General features: G+C 43.4%; 1 protein-coding gene across 12 annotated transcripts in view; it reads left to right on the forward strand.

Moving 5' to 3' along the window:
- Positions 1-20,171, forward strand: part of Fryl (FRY like transcription coactivator) — a 229,478-nt gene extending 209,307 nt beyond the window's left edge. For 9 of the 12 annotated variants that reach the window (XM_052198950.1, XM_052198952.1, XM_052198951.1 and 6 more), the window contains 9 exons: positions 2,968-3,215; positions 5,257-5,464; positions 6,623-6,772; positions 7,538-7,636; positions 13,159-13,227; positions 15,556-15,573; positions 16,353-16,463; positions 17,638-17,828; positions 17,983-20,171. In XM_052198950.1, coding sequence (XP_052054910.1) covers positions 2,968-3,215; positions 5,257-5,464; positions 6,623-6,772; positions 7,538-7,636; positions 13,159-13,227; positions 15,556-15,573; positions 16,353-16,463; positions 17,638-17,828; positions 17,983-18,241 — 1,353 coding nt within the window. In that variant the 3' untranslated portion in view covers positions 18,242-20,171. Of the gene's footprint in view, positions 1-2,967; positions 3,216-5,256; positions 5,465-6,622; positions 6,773-7,537; positions 7,637-13,158; positions 13,228-15,555; positions 15,574-16,293; positions 16,464-17,637; positions 17,829-17,982 lie in introns of those variants that run through there. The other 3 variants (XM_052198946.1, XM_052198949.1, XM_052198954.1) reach the window with 2 other exon arrangements.
- The last annotated feature ends 1,396 nt before the right edge of the window (positions 20,172-21,567 follow it).

Below are 21,567 nucleotides of genomic sequence, written 5' to 3' on the forward strand. Positions count from 1 at the left end.
GAACTTGATTAAAGTTCAGCGCATTATCACCATGTTGGGGAGCACAGCAGCAGGCGGGATGGCACTTGAGCAGTAGCTAAGAACGTCCATCTTAGCTAAAAGGTCCAGGCAGACAGAGACACAGACAGACAGACAGACAGACAGCAAGAGAGATTGCTTGAACTCTGGAATTGGAAAGGCCTGGGCTTTTGAAACCTCAAAGCCCACCCCCAGTGACACACCTCCAACAAAGCCACACCCCCTGATCCATCCTAAACAGTCTCCCAGCAAGGAATCAAAGAATCAAATACATGAGCCTACGGAGGCCATTCCCATTCAGACCACCACGAAATGTAGCTACTGATGAAAACCACATCACTAGAGGACTGGAGAGGGGGCTCAGCAGTTATGAGCACCTGCTGCTCTCCCAGCGGACCCGAGTTCAGTCCCAGCAATCATGGCTGACAGTCCCCAACCATCAATAACTTTAGCTCTAGCAGATCCAATGCCTCTAGCCTATCAGCATACACACGTGCCACCTACAGACATACTCACACACACCTACACTAATAAAAGCAATCTTTGGGGGGAAAAAACCTCCTTCTCTGATCTCTTCAAAACACAAACTCTTCACTTGATTTCATTAAAGAAGCCTTCAGTCATAAGCCATAGGACTTTGCACATAGAAAATGAACCTTTATAAGTAACAAAAACACGTGTATGTCTAATCGCTGTGTGACTGGAATTCAAGGAAATTTGAGTCTCATAATCTGTTATATAAACAATAGAATCCATTCCCTAACCCAGTGTACCACTCAGTGAAGTCTAGGGGAGCTGTATACCGAATAATAATAGCTTCCAATAAAACGTCACTTAGAAATCATAATTTAGTGGCAAGTGGTAGCCAAATATAGGTGTGCACTAATGAAAGTTGGGAGGGGGTGCTTCACGCTGCCATGTTAGGGTTTGTAACAGTTCAACCTGACATAGAGTGGAAAAACAAGTGCTGTCAGTACAATTGTAGACGTAAGGACATTGCTAGCAGTGTTAAATAATATTTTCCCGATTACTAGTGCTGTTTCTTCACTAGCTAAGTCTTTAAAACCCAATCTCCAGATGGAACCTGCAGGTATATTAAATATAATCCAGTGGGACGACGTAAGTCCCGCTCTGTGAGGTGAGGGTCAGTGCTCCCCATGTGCAGATCATGCCTCCTTAATGCACTTCCTGTTTCTCTCCCACACTCCTCAGCCTTTGAGGTCTGCTGCCTTTCCTCAGGATGCCATCCCTAGTCCCCTGTCTCGAAGCCCACCATCAGCTGTCTCCTCCTAAGACTGGTCCGGTTGTCCCAGTCAGCCACCTTCTTTCCCTCTGGTTGGGGACCAGCAGACTCTTGCATGTGGCAGATGCGCTTCACCATTTGCATTCCGTATGCCAGTATCCGCTGTTGCAATTTGCATATTAGCCTAAGCCCATTGCAAAATTACAGACTCCTGATTCAATTTGTAGTAGAGTGTCTGTCTCGAATGTGCTCAAAATTCTTTTCATGGGTGAGTTTTACGGAAGAGTGAACCCAGGCTAATCCAAGGGTTCTAACTTCCACTTGCTTTTCACATCTTGTAGAAAAAACTCCATTTTCAAGCCATAAAAGAAATATTCAGAACTACCACAAATATTAAATAATGTGGGTCTGGTACTAGAAGAAGTTTATCTTGGCTTTTTTTTTTTTTTAAAGATTTATCAGACACCAGAAGAGGGCATCAGATCTCTTTATGGGTGGTTGTGAGCCACCATGTGGATGCTGGGATTTGAACTCATAACCTTTGGAAGAACAGTCCGTGCTCTTACCAGTTGAGCCATCTCTCTAGCCCCTTATCTTGGCTTTTAAACCAGTGCTACTATTAGTTAAAACTCAAACTATTCAGACTAATATCCATGCAAATTAGAAATGAGTGTTGACACCATTACGACTGAACATGACTGTAGACATGTTTTTCTTTTGTTTTGTTTTGTTTGTTTTTTTTAACTGTGGCAGTTGATTTATTTAGCCAGCATCCATTGGGTTTCTCTGCTCTAGCAGTCACAGCACATATGGCAGCATGTTAACAGCGGGTAGGGAAAGAGAGCCCTTAACTACTGTCAGACTCTGTAGCATGCATCTTCATTATTACTCATTCACCAAAGGTTATGGGTATGCAGCCATTCTCGTTTGATAAATGAGCTTCTAATTTATTCACTTTCAGAAGTTAACAACTTAAAGTCTCATAATCTTTTGAGAACTGTCTTGACTATGAGACTTTACTGGGTTTTAAAGCTGCAAAGAGCTATATCGTCTTATTACCTGAAGCCAACTCCATGCATAATAGATACCAGGAAAGTGAATGCAGTTGTTTGGGTTGATGCCTGGCCAGTGTCTGATTCTGACTTGTGTGCGGCACGGCCCCGTAGGATCAGTGGATTTAATCTTGAACCATCTTACTACCTATAGCCAGGATTTACTGTTCTGATAAAATGAAAGGGATGCTAGGTAGTTCAAATAAGAGAGACTTTACAGTAACAATGCCAAGTTTTCTTATATAGAAATATAATGTTTATAGGAGAAGGTATTTAAGCAAAGGACAGAGATTCCAGTCAGTACCCAAATCCTGTAAATAAGAGGGAGAAGGAAAAACAACGTAGAAAGTGTTTGGTGGTTTTATGTAGCAGTCGGCTGTATATTGTAATTTTTAAAATCTAGGGCTGGGGATTGCAGTCAGTAGTCACCTATTTGCCTCGTGTGTTAGACCTTGAGTTCTTCTATACCAGCCGAAAACAAATGGGAAAAAGAAAAGCAGTTGGACCATTTAAGAAGGCAATTGCATATATGCGTAATTCAAAACCTGTACAGACTAGATGATGGAGAATTGAATGCTAGCAGTTGTCTTTTATTGCATTGATAAAATTCTTTTGCTGTTGTTGAAGTCTGCTAAAGCTGCGCTTATTTCACAGGATACAAGTTCAGTATTAAAGGAGGAACGTGTTACAGCCTTTGAAGATGAAGGCTCATACATTATTCAAGACCAGCAGGACCCGCTAGTATGTCAAGGAATTCTTGACTTAGAGGAAACTGACATGGCAGAGCCTCTGGCCCCTGAGAGCTACCCTGAGTCCATCTGCGAAGAGGACGTCACCTTGGCTTTGAAAGAGTTGGATGAACGGTGTGAGGAGGAAGAGGCTGATTTCTCTGGGTTGTCGAGGTGAGCATAGTCCCACATACGGTAATGAGTCTCCACCTCATCCCCACCCGTTTGCAACATGCCCCTCCCCCTTTCCAGTTTATGCATTCTGATGTATTGGTATTTAGTCTGTAATCTTACTGTCTTCATTCTTAAGGCAAGCTACAGTTGGTTGTTTCTCTTAGCATCCATATAAAATAAAAAACAATCCATCCCTAAAACACCATGTTAGAAGCACATCACATGCCTATTTAGGCAGAATACCAAATGGCCAAGTGTCAAAATCAATAGCAGAATGAATTTCTGGGCGACCATGATGATCTGTCAGAGGTCAGACGTCAGATTAGATTGTCAGAGAGGTCACTTCTTGGTACTGGAGGATGTCACGTTGATTGCTTCAGATGTTTGCATTCTGCACATTCAAAACATAAAGCTGGAATGTGAAGAATTCTCAGACAAAACTTTTCCTCACTTGTAGATTGAGTGATTATTACATAAGTTCTTAAAGGGAATTCTGGTGGCTCCTAGTAAGTTTGCACACAAAACAGTTCTATGATCTGAATTACGATACTGTCTATTTCTCAACAGTGTAGCTGCCTAAAACCCCACCCAATGACACTACCAGTAGACATGCTTGTGTGATAGGGAAAATTCCACAAGGCCCTGTGCCTAGATGAAGAGCTAGCTATAGGCAATCAATGGTTAGAGAGAGAGAGAGAGAGAGAGAGAGAGAGAGAGAGAGAGAGAGAGAGAGAAGAGAGGGGGGGAGGGAGGGAGGAGCAGTGTCTCCAGAGATGAGCTCCTATAGGATTTATGATCACAAATGGTCAGCCCTAAACACATACAGATTAAGAGCAGCATAAATGGAATCTCAGCACTGTGTGTGTGTGTGTTTGTGTCTGTGTGTGTCTGTGTCTGTGTATCTTTGTGTATCAATAATGTAGAGGGCATGAAGCCAAGAGGGAATTCCGGAGAGGACAAACAGTTGGAGGAGGAAGAGGGTGGGATAGGAATCACAGACACAATACTCATGTATGAAATTTTGAAAGTCACCAAAGGGACTTATTTTAACCAACTGTGTTTATGCCAGACCTGTGTGCTCAGTAGACACGGAGCAGCCTTCGGCTGTGGAAAAGGACCGAAGCGGAGCTGCTTGGCCTCTGCTTTGGTGTGTCTTTCTCGGTGGTGTTCTAAGGGGTGTTAGGCAGGCATGGTTTGACGTTTCATAGGAACAGGTTCCCTACGGAGTCTAGAAGATACTCTGCAGGAACAGGTGTCCTCTTCCTCTGGCTCTTCAAATCTCCCCACCCTCTCTTTCTTGGTGTTCCTTGAGTCTTAGGTGTAGGGTTGCCATCTTGTAACATGAACCATTCATGTTACATCTTAAAATCTGAGACTGAGCGAAATATAACCTGGTCTTTTTCCATGGCTCCAGTCTCATGTTTTGATTGTCTTGGTGTAGAAATGATAAATTCCTAAGAGGCAGGGACTCTCTACATAGCCCTAGCTGTCCTGGAAATACGTAGACCAGGCAGGCTTTGAACTCACAGAGAACTACTTACCTCCGCTGCCGAAATGCTGGGATTGAAAGTACAGGCCACCGTACCCAGCCCTGATCCATATTCTTTGTAGATGTAGCTGGTGTTACTCCAGTAGTAGCATATTGTAGACTTGGGTTAAGACAGTTGCTTGAAATTAAAGAGTTTTAAAATAGGAAGGACATGAATTTACTTGTACTGTCCTAGGGAATTTAGGCTGCATTCTATAAATTAGTGGTTTTCAACCTTCCTAATGCTGTGACCCTTTAATACAGTTAGTTCCTCATGTTGTGACTCCCAACCATAAAATTACTTTGTTGATACTTCATAACTGTAATTTTGTTATATTTATGAACCGTACATATCTCATAGGCGGCCTCCAGAGGGGTTGCAACCCACAGGTTTGGAGCGGCTGCTCAGAGTCAGTACATATCTGTGAATACGAGTGGTTTCCCTTCAGTGGTATATGGAACTAGGAGTCTGTTGAGATAGCCTGAGGATTACTATGGTTTTTGTGCCCACAGTCAAGAGGAAGATGAACAAGACGGTTTCCCGGAAGTGCAGACCTCGCCTCTCCCGACGCCCTTTCTGTCCGCCATCATAGCAGCTTTCCAGCCGATGGCTTACGAGGACGAGGAAGAAGCGTGGCGCTGCCACGTCAGTCAGACGCTGTCGGACACAGATGGGTCCTGTGCCGTGTTTACTTTCCATGTGTTTTCAAGACTCTTTCAGGTCAGTGGAGGTTAAGGCTTCTGAACTCACGAGAGTCTGGTAGAATTGGGCTTCCCTCCTTGGCGCAGGCTTTAGCATCCCTACTGACCTCCTTTAACAACCTTGCCCCTATGAATGCAGCAGTTGCGTAACTTGCAACTTGACCGGCAGTACTGCTGGTGTGTCAGTCACTTACTAGTACAGATGTGGAAACCCACCGTGAGACCGCCACAAAAGCGCAGCACAGGGTCTGACCGGTTCTCCGCAGTGTGCCGGGTACCAGAGAAATAAAGGCATGCCATTGTGCCTGCCCTCCACCAGCCATTCCAGGGAGGGCCACAGCGTTTATGAGGAGGTGCTAAATGACACTTCCGTCACTGTGGGATGAGCTCAGGAACGAAGGCCGCTTTCCTCCATGAGGTAACAGTAGTAATAAGCACTGTCGTGTTTTAAGTGCCCGCCCTGTGCCTGGCACTATTCTAGATGCTTTCCAGTTAATATTTTCAGACAGCACCATGGCACGAGGGTACTATTTTGAGCATCATGTGAGGAAGGAGAGCGCCTAAGGCACTGAGACACAATACCCGTTAACTATCCACCATCTTCCTTCCCCACCCATACGCCATTTCTCCCGTGCACTCCAGCCTCCAGTTTCCTCCCTGGGCAGTCATCCGTGCTCAGTGGTGTGAGTTCTGACTTAACATTCTGCACTCACTGCACTTCCCTTGGCTTTCTAGTTGTATTCTTTCTTCGCCGGTACCACAGACATGTATGCAGATGCACATTAGCTGTTCCCTACGCCCACTGGCTCACCTCTCCTCAGGCAAGCTGGTGGTCTCCTGCTCCTGGGAGGTCACTGATCACGCTGACAGTCACAGCATACTGGAGGCTAGAACTCCTGAGCTCAAGCAGCGCCCCCACCACCCCACCCCACCCCATACACATACTAACTCTCCCGAGTAGCTGGGAACACAGATGTTTGCCCATCTTATCCAACCATAACAGCTATTTATTGATGTATCTCCTAAAGAAATATGTAGACACCTAGTGAATCTGCTAATAGAATTCTGGGAATCATTATAATAATTTCAGATGTAACACTTCTTTATATAAAAGAGGGGAAAGACCTTGGCGGATGTGTGTGAGAAATACTAAACTCTTTTTATGCTTTCCTCATAGACAATTCAAAGGAAGTTTGGAGAGATAACTAACGAGGCCGTGGGCTTCCTTGGTGAGAGCCTGCAGCGCATTGGTACCAAGTTTAAAAGCTCACTGGAAGTCATGATGACCTGTTCTGAATGCCCCACTGTCTTTGTGGATGCCGAGACGGTAAGCCAGGCATGATGGTGCACAACTGGAAATACCGGTCCTCAGAAGGCTGAGGGTGGAGACTTTGAGGCCAGCCCAGGGTGTATAATGAGTTCCAGGCCAGCTACCTCTCTATAGCAAAAACCTATTTCAAAACAAGAAACAAATAAGAGGATTACACTGGAATGACGTCATTCTTTTAATAGCCTTTCGTAAAAGCAGTTCTCAGTTTCAAATAGTGAAGGGTTCATATCTTAACCCTGATCTACATATGTAGCAAAATGTCATCCCAGCCAGACATGGTGGAACATACCTTTCATCCAAGTTTCCTGGAGGCAGAGGCAGGCAGATCTCTGAGTTCAAGGACAGTATGGTATATATAGTAAGCTCTAGGCTAGCCAGAACCACATAGTAAGACTGTCTCATTTATTCATAGGTAGGTAGATACATGCATACATACATACATACATATATACATACATAGACATACATTCCAATATATGAAATGCTGTATACAGCTCCCCTGGTTCTGTACATGTAGAATCCAGGATGAGAAAACTGAAGTGTCATAGTCTAGAGATGTGTGTTCTCTCCTGTTCTTGAACAGAATGTGGTAGGAGCTGGCTAGACAAACTATCCACATCCCTTGGTCTTCCCCTGCTTGCTGCAACATGTTTAGGAGCCTGTGGGATGGTACCGTTGAGTTGTACACTGGTCGGACAGGGAGCAAAGCGTGTCTAGTAACCAGCTGGCGGTTGCTTACGACCTGCACATCTGCTTTCACAGCTGATGGCGTGCGGTTTGCTGCAAACACTCAAGTTTGGTGTCTTGGAGCTACAGGAACATCTGGATACTTACACCACCAAGAGAGAAGCAGCCGAGCAGGTCAGTGTCTGCCACGCATAGACACATTTGCTCTAGACTCAAGTGTTGACCGGGATGCAGATTACCCCAGACAAGCAGCTCTCTCACTGGCCTCTGGTAGGTCTGGGGACAGCTCTTCTCTGTTTGAGAATTCCTGCCTCAGAGCACGGGAGGCAGGACGGGTAAGTAGTAACTAGTGTTTGGAAATGCTGGTGACAGGGCTGTGGTGACAGACATGTGGTGACAGAGCTGTGGCGCAGGGCATCTGCCGCCTCTGATAAAACTCACCCTTCACTGAGGTGGTGGGGGCAGGGGAAGCAACAAGCATGGAGTATATTGTAATTGCTGCCCACTGGGAAATAGTCCCACAGTTCTAGTCAGCCATGTGAACACTGGCCCAGCTCCCTACGTCAGCCTGGAGTGTCTTCAGAAAAACAAGGAGGGAAAAACTGTTCTCCCAGACAAACTTTAGGGTCTTTTTTTCCTAAAAGAGATGAAACTTTCACTAATTAGAATTAAATATAACCACATTTAAAGACCTCTGAAAAACCGAGTGTGAAACCTGGTCCTTCTTTCCCAAAATATTCTAGCTAAAAATATGCAGCACAGATTGAATATGTAAACAGGAGGTCAGTGTCCCTGACCCAAAAATCTGAAATTCAAAATGCTTCAAAATCTGAAGCTTTCAGCCCCAGCATGATGACAGAGGTGTCATGTGATGGGTCACAACATTCTGTAAGAAAATCACTCTCAGAAGCTTAAGTTAAGACTGAGGTAGGAATGGCTAACCAACCAGACTGTCCTCAAGTGGCTACTGCAGCGGTTCCTTTGCCTCCTGGTAGCTCAGTTTATATATAGACTTTGTTTTATAAACAATTAGGACTTGTACAACATTACCCACAGGCTAGGCAAACACACACACACACACACACACACACACACACACACTATTCTAGACTTCGGTTTCATTAAAAACAAACAAGCAACCTCATGTGTACCAAAACCTGAAATACTCTGATCCTAAGCCTTTCTGATAAGGGGCATTCAAGCTGTAGCTGTTCAGAATAGCAAAGTATCTGTCCCGGAAGTATTAAAGTACCAGGGACAAGAGCGGCTTCTCAGTCAGCCTCCACAGCAGAGCTGCAGGAAGCAAGGTACTAGGTATGATTTCCAAAGGGAAGGAAAGTTTGGCAGGACTAGGAAAAGATCTCTGTTGGGATTCTATCTAAGCTCCACCCCATCCATGGTTACCTGGCAACAGCCAGGTAGGCCTGGCCCACTATAAGAGGGGCTACTTGCCCCTCCTCTCTTACTCCTGTTTCTTGCCTGCTCCTCTCTTCCCCCTTCCCTTTCCCCTCTCTCCACATGGTCATGGCCGGCCTCTACTTCTCTCTCTGCCTCTTCTATCCCCTTAGCCCCCTCCCCATGCCCTGAATAAACTCTGTTCTATACTATACCATCAGTTGAGGGGGGGGGGGACAATGGGGCAGGCGAAAGTGAGGAAAGGTCTCTTTGTATATGCTGTGATGTAATCTGTTTGCAGGTGAGTGGGGGGGATGGGCTTCTGTAAAGGTATATGGTAGCCATAGCAACAGGTGACACCTATGTGTGACATCCTAAGCTTGGGGATCTGCAAAAGTGGTCTTTTGATGCCAACAAGCTTGGACTCTGAATTTAAGGCTGAAGGATCTTGAGGAAAGAAAATACTAGCACCGAGGCTTTCTCTCCCTGTCGCGAGTGTCAACTCATATGTGGTCTGAAAGAACAAAGAGAGATTGAAGAAAAGAGGTGTTGGCTCAGGGAATCATCAGGCGCGCTCAGCTCGAGTCTTCTTATGAATACCGCTGTCTGCATGCAGATCGCCATGTGTCTGCCAGAGAGCTTTCTGGGAGTGGCATTGCTAGGTCAAAGAACCTGTATGAGTTTGAGTCTACAAGCAATTTTTCTAAAGTGTCATCAGGCACACTTGAATTTTCCATTGCTTCATCCCTTGGTTATCAATCTTCTTCATGAGTAATATTTGAACATAGATACCTTCATAGGAGGAGCTTGTGAATTCCGCCAGTGACAGTAAATGAGCTGTTTTTCTCAGTTATTTATAAGAGGTCTTTATTTTAAATGTATACCTTACTTATCATCTGTGGACAAGGAAGGGCCATACCATGGCGTACATACGGTTGTCATAGGACACCTTGAGGGAGTTTCTTTCCTTCTAGCAAGTATATCCCAGAGATCCAACTCAGGTCTTCAGGCTTGGTGGCAAGTGCCCACACCCACTGATCCTTGATTGGATCTATGTATTGAAGCTACTTTTTCCCTGTAACTATCATTTTCATGACTGAAGCATCTTTTGATGACCAGAGAACTTTTGCTTTAATGAAATAAAAGTTCATTCTACCCCACTATGGTGGTGCCTCCTGGGTCTTCAGAAGTCACTGCCTATCCTAGATGCTGTTGCCAAGTGGATTCCGCCTCCCGGGTCTACATTCCTTTCCCACACAGCTCACCACCATCCACACTGCAGTCTGGAATGGCCTTGTAACTAACTCACTCTGACTACCGGAATTCACACAAGACACTCCAGATCTCAAGGCAAGCCTTTAAGAGTGTCTGCTTCGAGCTTTGGGAAAGTCTGGTCCCTACTACAGGATGACTGGCCCCATAGAGGAAAAGCATCCCAGCCAAGAGTCAGGAGTAAGACATGCTTAGAACTTTGGGGCCCTGGTCAAACCATGAGCTGAGGATTGTGGCTGCTCCTAGTCAAACTGGGGCCAGCACATACATTTATCTGATACTGGTTACATTCAGAGCAAATATTGTTTCTCTCCTCACTCTTACTTTAAGCTATTACATGTTAGAATGCTTGATTTTTACAGCAATAGATAACTACTTTTAATGAGGCAATTTCAAATGCACAGAAATAAGGCTAGCTAATGCTAGCTAGACCTTTACAATTCCAGATACTACCGTGAGAGAAGGCCACTCAGAGGAGCAAACTGTGTTTCATTTTGTGTGTATGTGTCAGCAAACCCAATTTTGTAAAGATACCATTTATAGAATTAATGTATCTGAAAATCAAACAGCATACTAAATGAAATTCTGAAATTTAATTCCGAAATACATATGGACATACACACAGCTTATAATGGCACAAATTTTCTTCAGCCTAGGTCAGTGACCCCCAACTTAACCACTCATACCTGGCCCAACGTTTATTTTCTATAAATGAAGTATTCTGAGGGCACAGCTACCCTGCTTGTGTCTGTATCACATACGCCATGTTTCCTACCAAGAATTGTGTCACTATTCGGCCACCAAGGCCACACAGGTTGCAAACCTAAGGGACTTCTTCTAGAAAAAGTCTTAGAGATTTTACCACGAAGAACAGTAAAATTTTGAAGTTTTATTTCTAAGCACCAACACTTAAAAGATTTCAAATCAGGTACTACCTTCATAAGAGTAGACAGACCTGTGGAACATGACAGACGCCGGCCAGGCCCAGTATGCCAGTGTAATGTCTGACGAAGGTGTGATTGCGTTCAGAGCAAAGACGGTCCTTGGTGAATTCTGCTGAGAGCGGAAAACCAAACTTGACTCGTGGTCCATCTGCCCCTTTCTTGCCCAGTCTCCATCGCTCTGCTCTCCCTGTGTACCACTGAGTGTTGCTGTGCTACTGTTGGTTTTGTTTTTATAGAGCTTTCTGCATGCTGGGTTAAGGGCTCCACAGCTGAGATTTACCCCCAGCCCTACTAGTATCTTTGTTACACATCCAGTGTTTCCATCCTCTGGGGTTCACGTATGATAAAGAGGGAGGAACCAGGACCTCAAAGTCTTGGCAGGAACTGGACAGTTATCTCCCCAGCACCATGGGACTATAATTTGATCTTTTCTTCTAGCACTCCCCCGCCCCCACACTTGTTCAACACATCAAAGGCCTCATGAAGAAGCTAAAACAGTTGGGCTCGCTCATTGGAGTTTCCCATTTTTTTCTTCACCATTTCAGCCCCCATACCTTGCTGTCACTGATAATTGCAGCTCACTGGTACACAGAACCCCTAGGGCATGAACTTGAAGCCACCACTCTACAGCGAGGAGCACATGCAGAGCTCACTGAAATACTCTCCCAAAGCACTGCCGGATAGTTCACTGTCTGTCATTGGCTTGCATGATTGCTTGCTTGTTGGTAAGCTGCCCTGTGATACTCAGAAAGAGAGCCTCCTGCAGCAGCTAAACTTTTCATTTGAGGAAACCTTCATTTGAGCAATTAGGTAGGAGGTGGGGCTTCTCTTCACAGCCCTTCCACCATGTCTGTACATGCTATTAGGCAGCTAGTATTAAGCAGCAGGACTATATTCTCAGGAGTAAAGTCAGTATTTAGTATTCCCTAAAACGCTGAACATGGTGTGCAGTATTTAAAATGTTTAGAATAGGCAGTAAATAATCAACTGAAATAACTTTTCCATTTTACTAGTTTACTTGGACACACTGGGCAAGCAGTTTAAATGTAAAGGCATTTTAACATGTATGAATGAGTAAGGAGTAAATTCCATGGTAGGTGTTGTCTGAGGTTTAGGAAACCTGCTGATAGCTTCCGACAAGGGCTGCCACCCGATGTCTCTTACCAGAAAGGTTTAACATGTTTTTATTCCAAGATGCTGTCAAGAAAATAACCCAAGGGCCAGTGTTGTCTGGGTGGTTGTGATAAGAGAGACAGGAGGTCAAAGACATTGTTTTTTGAAACAATTACCATTTCTAATTTTGATTCTTTCTTGTAGCACACTAAGCTACAATTGAGAATTTTAAATATCTGACACTAAAATATTTTCCAGGAAGCTACTTGGCTGGTAGTTGTTTTCAAAAGAAAACATTTATCTTGAAGTCTGAGGGGTTGATTGCTTCCTCTCACAAACACCACCACACCAATTCTGCCACTCCACTTTTCTACACACTACACAATGCTTTATTTTAAATTAGTATTGACTTTAGGAAAACCCCACATCTATCCAAATGCCTCAGAGACAGCAGGCTTGTCATTTATTACCATCCAAACAGAAAGAGAATAAATAAAAACAGGATTTGGATAGATCTTGGTTTCTGTTTCACTAATTAAAAGTGGCATGTGTCTTCAGAGAAGTAAACTTCAGATGAGCAGCCAGCCCTGGCTCATTTTTCTGTAAGTTGCCTTTATTAGATCAGCCAAAGGGAAAGTAAATCTTTCATTTTCCACGTCTCACATTTAGACATAAAGGTCAGATAGAGACAGCGAAGATTTCCAATAAAATTCACCAAGCGAAGGACCTCTCGGTGTGGGACACCACGGGTCCCAAGAACACTGATTGCATCTTTGTTAACCATCTCACGGGGTCTGCATCTTGTTATATTGACCCTTGTTCATTTGTTTACATGACCGGCCCTAGGTGGAGATAAAATTGTGTCTACAGCCAGCCCTAGCCTTTCTGGCTTTATACAGACAGCCTTGTTACAACACTGGTTTCATTCGTTGTTTAATGACTATTGAAATTTACCCTTCCTCATCTCCACAGTGGCTAGACAACTGCAAGAGGACGTTCGGTGCCAACGAAGACATATACAGGATAAACACCAACGCACACGTAAGTGTCTTTGTTCTTCCCGTTGAGCTCCTGCATCGGATATTATAAAACAACGTATGCGTGCAGCTGCCCTTACTTGATATCCCTAGAAAGAATGCTGGCAAGCCTTTTTTCATTTTGGTTATCAGAACGATCTCCCTGAAAGTCAGGTTCAGTGAAATATGGGCTTAGTAATGAAAACTTCACTTTAATAAAAACGAACCACCAGCTTGCATCCGAAGCTTAATAACATTTAGTAGCTCAGCCTGATGGGTGTCTAGGCAGTCCAGGCCCTCTTCTAGTGCATCCGCCTCGCAGGGAGACTGTACAGTAGTGTTCTGTGTGTCTATGCTCTGGGAATAAAAGCAAACCCCAGGGCAGTGTGCTTTGTAGCTGTTACTCTAAATGTGAAAAATTGGGTTTGTTGTGTTTTTGTCTAGTTGCATTAAGCAGTGGCAACACATTTTCCTAAGAAAGGCATGGCCATGGTACTTCCTGGAGATAGAATGTTAAGACCCATGCGTTACTCCAGAGGGAGCAACCACACACTAGGAGAAAAAGCCTGCAGCAACTTGTCTGTCACCACACCTGACACTTGATTTCAACTTCAGTAACATTTGTAATGAAAACTGGAAGTCTGGATAAGAATGAAATCCTGAAAGAATCATAATTTAACTATTAAGCTTTTAACAGGCACAGTGCCAATTCATTTTTCACGGTCGTATTCTCTCCTTGCAACTTGGTTGAATGGTCCCTTAGTTATTCCCATTTTGAATATGAGAACTGAGGCTTAGTCTGTGGAGCCAATCCGTCTAACAGTAAATAAGTAGTAGGAGCCAAGATTCAAACCTAGTCAGGTAATTCTAAGCCCTGAACTCTTTGATGAAAGGAACATTAAAATCACGAGTAAAGACAAGGTAGAAGTTAACTCTGGAATTGAAGCCAGTGGATGCCTTTGACAGCACCTACAGGCATCTGTCTAAACTAAGTGGAGATGCTCCATGCTTCTCCAGAGAGACCTTCTCCCGCAAACCATCCCATAATCTCTAAGACTGCTGACTCAGTTGTCTGTCTGAGATATTCAGAGTGAAAAATGGAGTCTGTACTCTTCAGACTGACTTGTCTTCCCCCTCACACAGACTCTGTGCTGTCTGCGCCAGTCTATACAAGCAGTCAGTAAACACTGATTAATGAGGATGAGCCCTAGCATGTAACTATCTGTGCACTTACAATGTGTATGCCTGTTGTCCTTCATATCTGTTTCAGTGCTTCGAGATCAATTTTGGTAAATCACAGTGATAAGAGTTTGTGCCATGGCCTGTAACTGAGGTGACCGCAGGCTTTATTAGCGCATATCAAACCCGACACTGCTGGCATGTGTGTGTGTGTGGAATCGGTTCCCTACATCATGCTAACAGAAACGAGGAAAGAAAGGAATTTAAAGCTCAAATCCCCACCTGAAATAAACCACAGGAAGTGAAGCCTCCTGCTGCTGTTTGAAGTTTGGACTGTGCTCTGCTAATGTTACTGGGCCACTGTTTGCATAATTTACAGTCAGCTGTGTGGAGCTAAAGTTCACCTTTGCTTAGCAAATCCTTTCTAAGCTAACAGGAATCCTTCAGAGGAAACCACTCAGAAAAGCAGGTTCTAGAAGCTCCGACAGTCTCTTTTAATTAGAAGTTACTTTTCTCACACATCCAAAGCCTTTCACCTGTTTCACATCCATCATCTTCCCTGGATTCAAACCCAGTTAGGTCAAAGTTCTGACCCAAATTACATTTGAAGTATAGCGTAAAACACACCAGCTCTCTGTGTTCTGCCCCGTGGCCCATGGCATGAGGGAGACAGCCTGAGAGCGGAGTAGAGGCTAGTAGGAAAGTCTAGAAGGAGCCCCCTAGAGAGCCTGCTGCTGGTAAGTAATTCCTGTGTAAGATTATGGGCCAGTTCAGCCAATCATTTGGTATAAATAAATAAATAAAATGGTAAATTCAATTAGTAAGTTTCCCACTGCACTCATGGAAATGTTATTACAAGTGGGTTTGTTGGGATGAAAAACCTGGATCGAGATACATTTATAATAGCTAGGGCTAAGATCACTTTGCTCTGTTTTATTCTTTGACTCTTACAAACTGTAGCTCATGTTACCCTTACTTCCCCAAGGGAAACAAACAGAGCCTGCCCTGGGTTATTGCAGTAAGTGTCTAAAAAGCGGTCGTTTGAAAATGACTTTGTATAAATATGCTCCTCAGTTTGCGTGGGGCATCTGTAACCTTAGTTGCAATGACTTCGTATACTAATTCTTGATCTTTTTCTCTTTGTATTTTTTTGTGACCCGATCACCTTGCTTAGCAAATGGGAATTCTAGCAGTAAGTGGCCTGTCTTGATTTATAGATGCCTTATCCTTGTGAGACAAACTGGTTTTCATCTGCCATTTGTCCTCTTGTGACCTAGCAACGTTTTTGCCATTGACTACTTTGAAAGTAGCGTGTGCTTCAATTTTCCATAGCCCTCATCTGTGACACGTTGGTCCTAAAAAAATGAGATGGTGAGACTTTAAAATGAGTACGTACACGCAACTAGCAGTTGCGGGGTTTTCTATACCTATCACTGATATGTCTCCTATCACATCCTAAAATTTAAATTGCACATGTCAGTTTCATAGTCTCGCTTGAATGAGATCACCAAGTGGTTTTCTTAAGAGTCCATTTCCTTAAAAGCACCCCCCCTTTGGTAAGAGGACACCCAGTTTCGCTCTGTTTCAGTTGACGGGTGCATTAAGGACCTCAGTGGGATCAAAGCCTGCACACCCACGAATTCCCATCATCAACTCAAAGTTTTAAATTCATGTTGAGTCCCCCACCCCCAAAGCATCCTATGTATTGCCTTCTGACACTGTCTGTCCAGTGTGAAAACGTGTTTCCTACTAAAAAAGGAATTCCGTAACCAGCAACGAGCCTTGTTATTTGAAAGCCAGCCCCCAAAGCACCTTCCACCTGCCTCTCATCAGCCTCTCACCATATTAACTCGCTTACCCCAGAAGCACAAGTGCCAGCGATTTTAACATATTTGTACTGTTTTACTGGAAGTACGCTATCTGGTCCGAGCCGACGTCCGGCTAACCTCAGCTAACGCTGCTCGTTCCTAGGAGCTGGAGCTCTGCAGAAGGTTGTACAGGCTGCACTTTCAGCTGCTGCTTCTGTTCCAGGCCTACTGCAAACTCATCAACCAAGTAAATACGATCAAGAACGAAGCAGAGGTAGGTTGCAGCAGGCATGGGGACAGTTCTCAGGGTTGTAACTATATACTCGTGGGCCTGCGTGTGGATAACGTGCTTATGTCTGTACGTTATATTCCTTGGTAGGATGTCTAAAGTCAAAAGCCATCTATTGTTTTTTTTTCCCCCAGTTGATCAGTTAGCTCTTTTTCAAACTGATGTGCCATTGTCATAAATGAGAGCTGATCTCCAACAGGTTAAGCCAGAGACTCAGAAGCAGAAACAGATCTGTAACTGACAGTAAAGCATACATAAAGTTGCACTGTGAAGCCCCTAACATCTCGTCTGTTTCTGTAGCTTTATAAATGAACACAGCCAATAGTGTAGAGGTTAATAGAGAGGTTCACAGTTATTGACTGTAATCTTTTGTTCCCCTCCATGCATACTGGTACTAAAAGTGTCATTGTGAAAAATCACTGAATTTTTTGAAATTTTATATAGATAGATATGGTATATGTGTGTGTGTGTGTATATATATATATATATATATATATGGATATATGTATATCCTCATATACATGTATATGTATATATGTATATGTGTGTGTGTATATATGTGTGTGTATGTATATATATAGATATATAGATATAGATATAGATATTCCTCATTAGACTGCCTCAAGTCCATTGATTTTTTTCTCCCCAGATAATCAGTTAGCTTTCCTTCAAACTGATAGGCCATGTTGGGTCATTGTAGAAAACATTTAAATGTATAGACACACACATATATTTCTAGAAAATACCCTTGGAAAACAACCTTTTAAAATATACTTTCCCTCACTGTCCAAAAGCAATTATAATTGTTCAAGATATAGTGTAAACATTTGTTGCAATCCAATTTATGTAGAATATCTAAACCTAATATAAGGATATATATACCTGTGTGTGTGTGTGTGTGTGTGTGTGTATGTGTGTGTGTACAGTACAAATATATATGTACTGTAACACCAGGTACTCAGGAGGATCTCAAGTTCAAAGTAGCCTAGGCTACATTAGAAGTGACTTTGTCTCTTTGCTTTAAGTCCTTTATTTGGTGGCTAATTTATATTCCTGACAGAAGAATGTTCCTACCATCAGCTATGTCCCCTGAAACTGACTAGGTTCTCCTTTTGTTGCCAACCATAGGAATAGATTCTTATAGACTTACCTGTTTCAGGTCATCAACATGTCAGAAGAACTTGCCCAGCTGGAAGGCATCCTTAAAGAAGCTGAGGCTGCTTCAGAGAATGAAGAAATTGATATTTCCAAAGCCTCACAGACCACAATAGAAACTGCCATTCATTCTTTGATCGAAACTTTAAAGAACAAGGAATTTGTATCAGCTGTAGCACAAGTCAAAGCTTTTAGGTAAGCTGGGAAGAGACATCACAGCCCTGGAGTATGGTTACTCAAATAATACAACAGGCACCAGCTACTCACCGGGCAGTTTTGTTCATAGGTTTTAACCTAAAATGTAGCCTATGTAGTAACGACATGCTTTAACGGTCTGTATTCTTTCCAGAACCCTCTGGCCCAATGACATCTTCGGCAGCTGTGAGGACGACCCAGTGCGGACGCTCTTACACATCTATTTCCATCACCAGACGCTCGGCCAGACGGGTAGCTTCGCGGTCATCGGCTCAAACCTGGACATGTCAGAAGCTAACTGCAAACTGATGGAACTTAACCTGGAGATCCGAGAGTCTCTCCGCACGGTGCAGTCTTACCCACTCCTAGCACAGGCCAAACCAGTCGGAAATACCGCAAGCACTGGATTCTGAGCAACTTCCAACCCTCGAGACGGAGTAAGCTGAAGATGATCAAGACTGTTAGCCAAGCAAGCACCTTTCCTGACGCCTTGTGCTTCACTGCTAACTCTGGGGGCAGCACTTTTAATTGTAGTCTACTAATAACTTCGAACTGTCAAAAACAAACAAAAAAACCCTGAAATATCTAACCGCTTACCTGCTGCCGAGACCTCCACAGTAACTGTATGAAGAAGGAGTTTTTATTATTATTATTATTATTATTAACCTATGTGAATAAGAATAAGGGCTAAAAGCGATGCATACAAACCACATTACTCTGGAGAAAGACGATCCGAGGATGTTTGCAATAATGGCCTCCAAGACATTGCAGGGCAGGTGAAATCAGGCCGGGCTCGGGGCCGACTCCTTGTAGCTGAAGGCCTGTGCCTGCAGAGCCACTTGGATTTCTAGCTGTCATCCACATAGAGTCAACACTTAATAATCAACTTGACCACCCAGTCAGACAGATAACACAGACTTATTTGCAAAAACCATTGGGTCTTGGGGGGAGGGGTTGTTTTTTTGTTTTTTTTTTCCAACTTACGGAATAAGGGTTTGGGGGGTTTGGGTTTTGGTTGTGTGTGGTATTTTTTTTTTTTTGTCTATATAAGGAATTATGTGTGTATGAGTTGGAGTGTGTGTGTGTGTGTGTGTGTGTGTGTGTGACAGTCCTATTTTCAAGGTGTGGATGTCTGGTGACAGCTTCTCAGAGCATGCCTAAAAGAGCACTGCAAGATTATTTTTGAAGAAATTTTATTTTATTAGATCTAACTCTTCATAGTGTGTAAATGTTAGAACACTTTAATAATATTTTAAAACTGGGGTTTTTTTTTCCCAGTGTCTCAAAAAAAAAAAAGAAATAATATATCTGTTAACGTTATTGGACTCTGCTGCTCAGTTCACTGATCAGTGCTTGTATTGATGTTGATAACTAACCAAAGCAGACACCTGCAGAGACTTTAAATTGTAAAATAAAGATGGCCGCTGCCCCGCCAGCGCCCCTCGTGACACAAGGTAACTTATTTCACTCAGTAACTATTATAGACACGGCATAGACTAAAAAAACTGTATTTTCTTGTACATTCGCGCCACACACTGTTACACGAGAGAACATGTATAAAGCTAAAGGAAAAGTTGTGGTCACTGATGGTGGACTGTGTGTTCTGCGGGCTCTGAAGGCTGCGGACTTCAAGAGAAGAGATGCAAACGACTTGTGTGTTTATGTGGGACTCAAACTTGTTTCAGGCTAAAGGAACCTTGGGGCTACAGGGGGAGGGGAAGACAGGAAGCCTGAAGACCGACTCCCAAAACACGCACTATGCTTCTCTCCACTGTCTAAGTCTGTAGCTTGACACAAACCGGATCCTGTCCCTTTTGTTCTTTTTAATAGAATTTTGTAAAGGAAATGAATGTAGTCCCCCGACTCCTCTGATTTGAAAGGAACACCTTGTATTTTTTTATATGCATCTCTTTTCCACTGTGACTTTTGTTTTCAAACTGGGCTGTGTGGCTCCAGAGTTTGGAATGTAGAAATGAATTGCTTAGCTCTGCCTTTTCCTGGGGGGCGTGGCCCCTGACGGAAATGTAATTATGCTCAAGTGCATTAATCATCGGGGCCACTGTGCACGCCGTCGGACTGCTGACCGTGTTTGTTTCCTGTAAAACTCTATAACTGGTCACAGCACATTCATAATCACTGTATTTTTTTGACCCAGATAAAAAAAATTATTTTAATGGTGTTCTGGTACTGTAAATGGTGTCTTTTAAATTATTAACTCTTGGGCTGGGGGGGACAGGCACAGGGAGGGTGCCCAGAGACACACCGCACCTCACATTCCTCTCCCATCATTTCCCACCCTCCTTACATCCTTTTTGTTCAAAATAAAAAAGCATTGTAGCTGTTGGTTTGTGTGGTATTTTAAGAAGGAAACAAAAATAAAATAAAATAAAATAAAATGAAGATGACTCTAGATGACATGTTACCTGTATAGTTCTCAAGTATAATTTCAGTTTTAAAAGGCAGGGGGAAAGTTAAATTGACTACCTAAAGGTTTTGAACAATTCCTATGTAACTAATTTGGTACTGATGTTGGGGGTTGGGGGAGGAATACATCTGCAAAAGAAACAAAAACCAGATCCATTCGGATCCTCGTCACACCTGACTCTGAAGTTTGTATGGGCTGACAAAATTAGTGCATAATTCTAATCAGCTTCTTTGATTCTGCAAGAACCTAGTGTCTGCCACATATAATCCTCTTCACCAAACTTACCATCTTAAATAGGGAAGAATTCATCATTTTAAACAGGAAGTTGAGAGACCGGGCAGTTCCCCAGTCCTGCTCTTTGGGAAGCCAGGATGCACTGGCAGGGTTTGGAGCTGTGTCCAGGTTTAGTGACTCCAAGCTTGGGGCTCTTAGCCCCGCCTACCTTGGTTGGAAGCATGGCTAAGGGACGTTTTAGGAAGACCAGTGCCAGAACACAGTGAACTGCTCTGTCGGAGAAGTGTCACCCACACATCAGGAAAAAGCCAATAGTCTCTATGAGGCTTTTCTTTCTCCCCTAGTTTTTTTTTTTTAAAGTATTTTTTTTATTCGATGTATTCTTTATTTACATTTCAAATGATTTCCCCTTTTCTGGGTCCCCACTCCCCGCAAGTCCCATAAGCCCTCTTCCCTCCCCCTGTTCTCCCATCCACCCCTTCCCACTTCCCTGTTCTGGTATTCCCCTATACTGTTGCACTGAGTCTTTCCAGAACCAGGGGCCACTCCTCCGTTCTTTTTGGACATCATTTAATATGTGGATTATTTCTTGGGTATTCCAAGTTTCTAGGTTAATATCCACTTATCAGTGAGTGCATACCATGATTAATCTTTTGAGACTGGGTTACCTCACTTAGTATGATGTTCTCCAACTCCATCCATTTGCCTAAGAATTTCATGAATTCATTGTTTCTAATGGCTGAATAGTACTCCATTGTGTAAATATACCACATTTTTTGTATCCATTCCTCCGTTGAGGGACACCTGGGTTCTTTCCAGCTTCTGGCTACTACAAATAGGGCTGCTATGAACATAGTGGAACATGTGTCCTTATTGCATTCTGGGGAATCCTCTGGGTATATGCCCAGGAGTGGTATAGCAGGGTCCTCAGGAAGTGTCATGCCCAGTTTTCTGATCTAAGTACACTGTAGCTATCTTCAGATCCTCCAGAAGAGGGCATCAAATCTCATTACGGATAGTTGTGAGCCATCCTGTGGTTGCTGGAATTTGAACTCAGGCCCTTCGGAGGAGCAGTCAGTG

Source organism: Apodemus sylvaticus, chromosome 11, assembly GCF_947179515.1.
Source record: "Apodemus sylvaticus chromosome 11, mApoSyl1.1, whole genome shotgun sequence".
Classification (NCBI taxonomy): Eukaryota; Metazoa; Chordata; class Mammalia; order Rodentia; family Muridae; genus Apodemus; species Apodemus sylvaticus.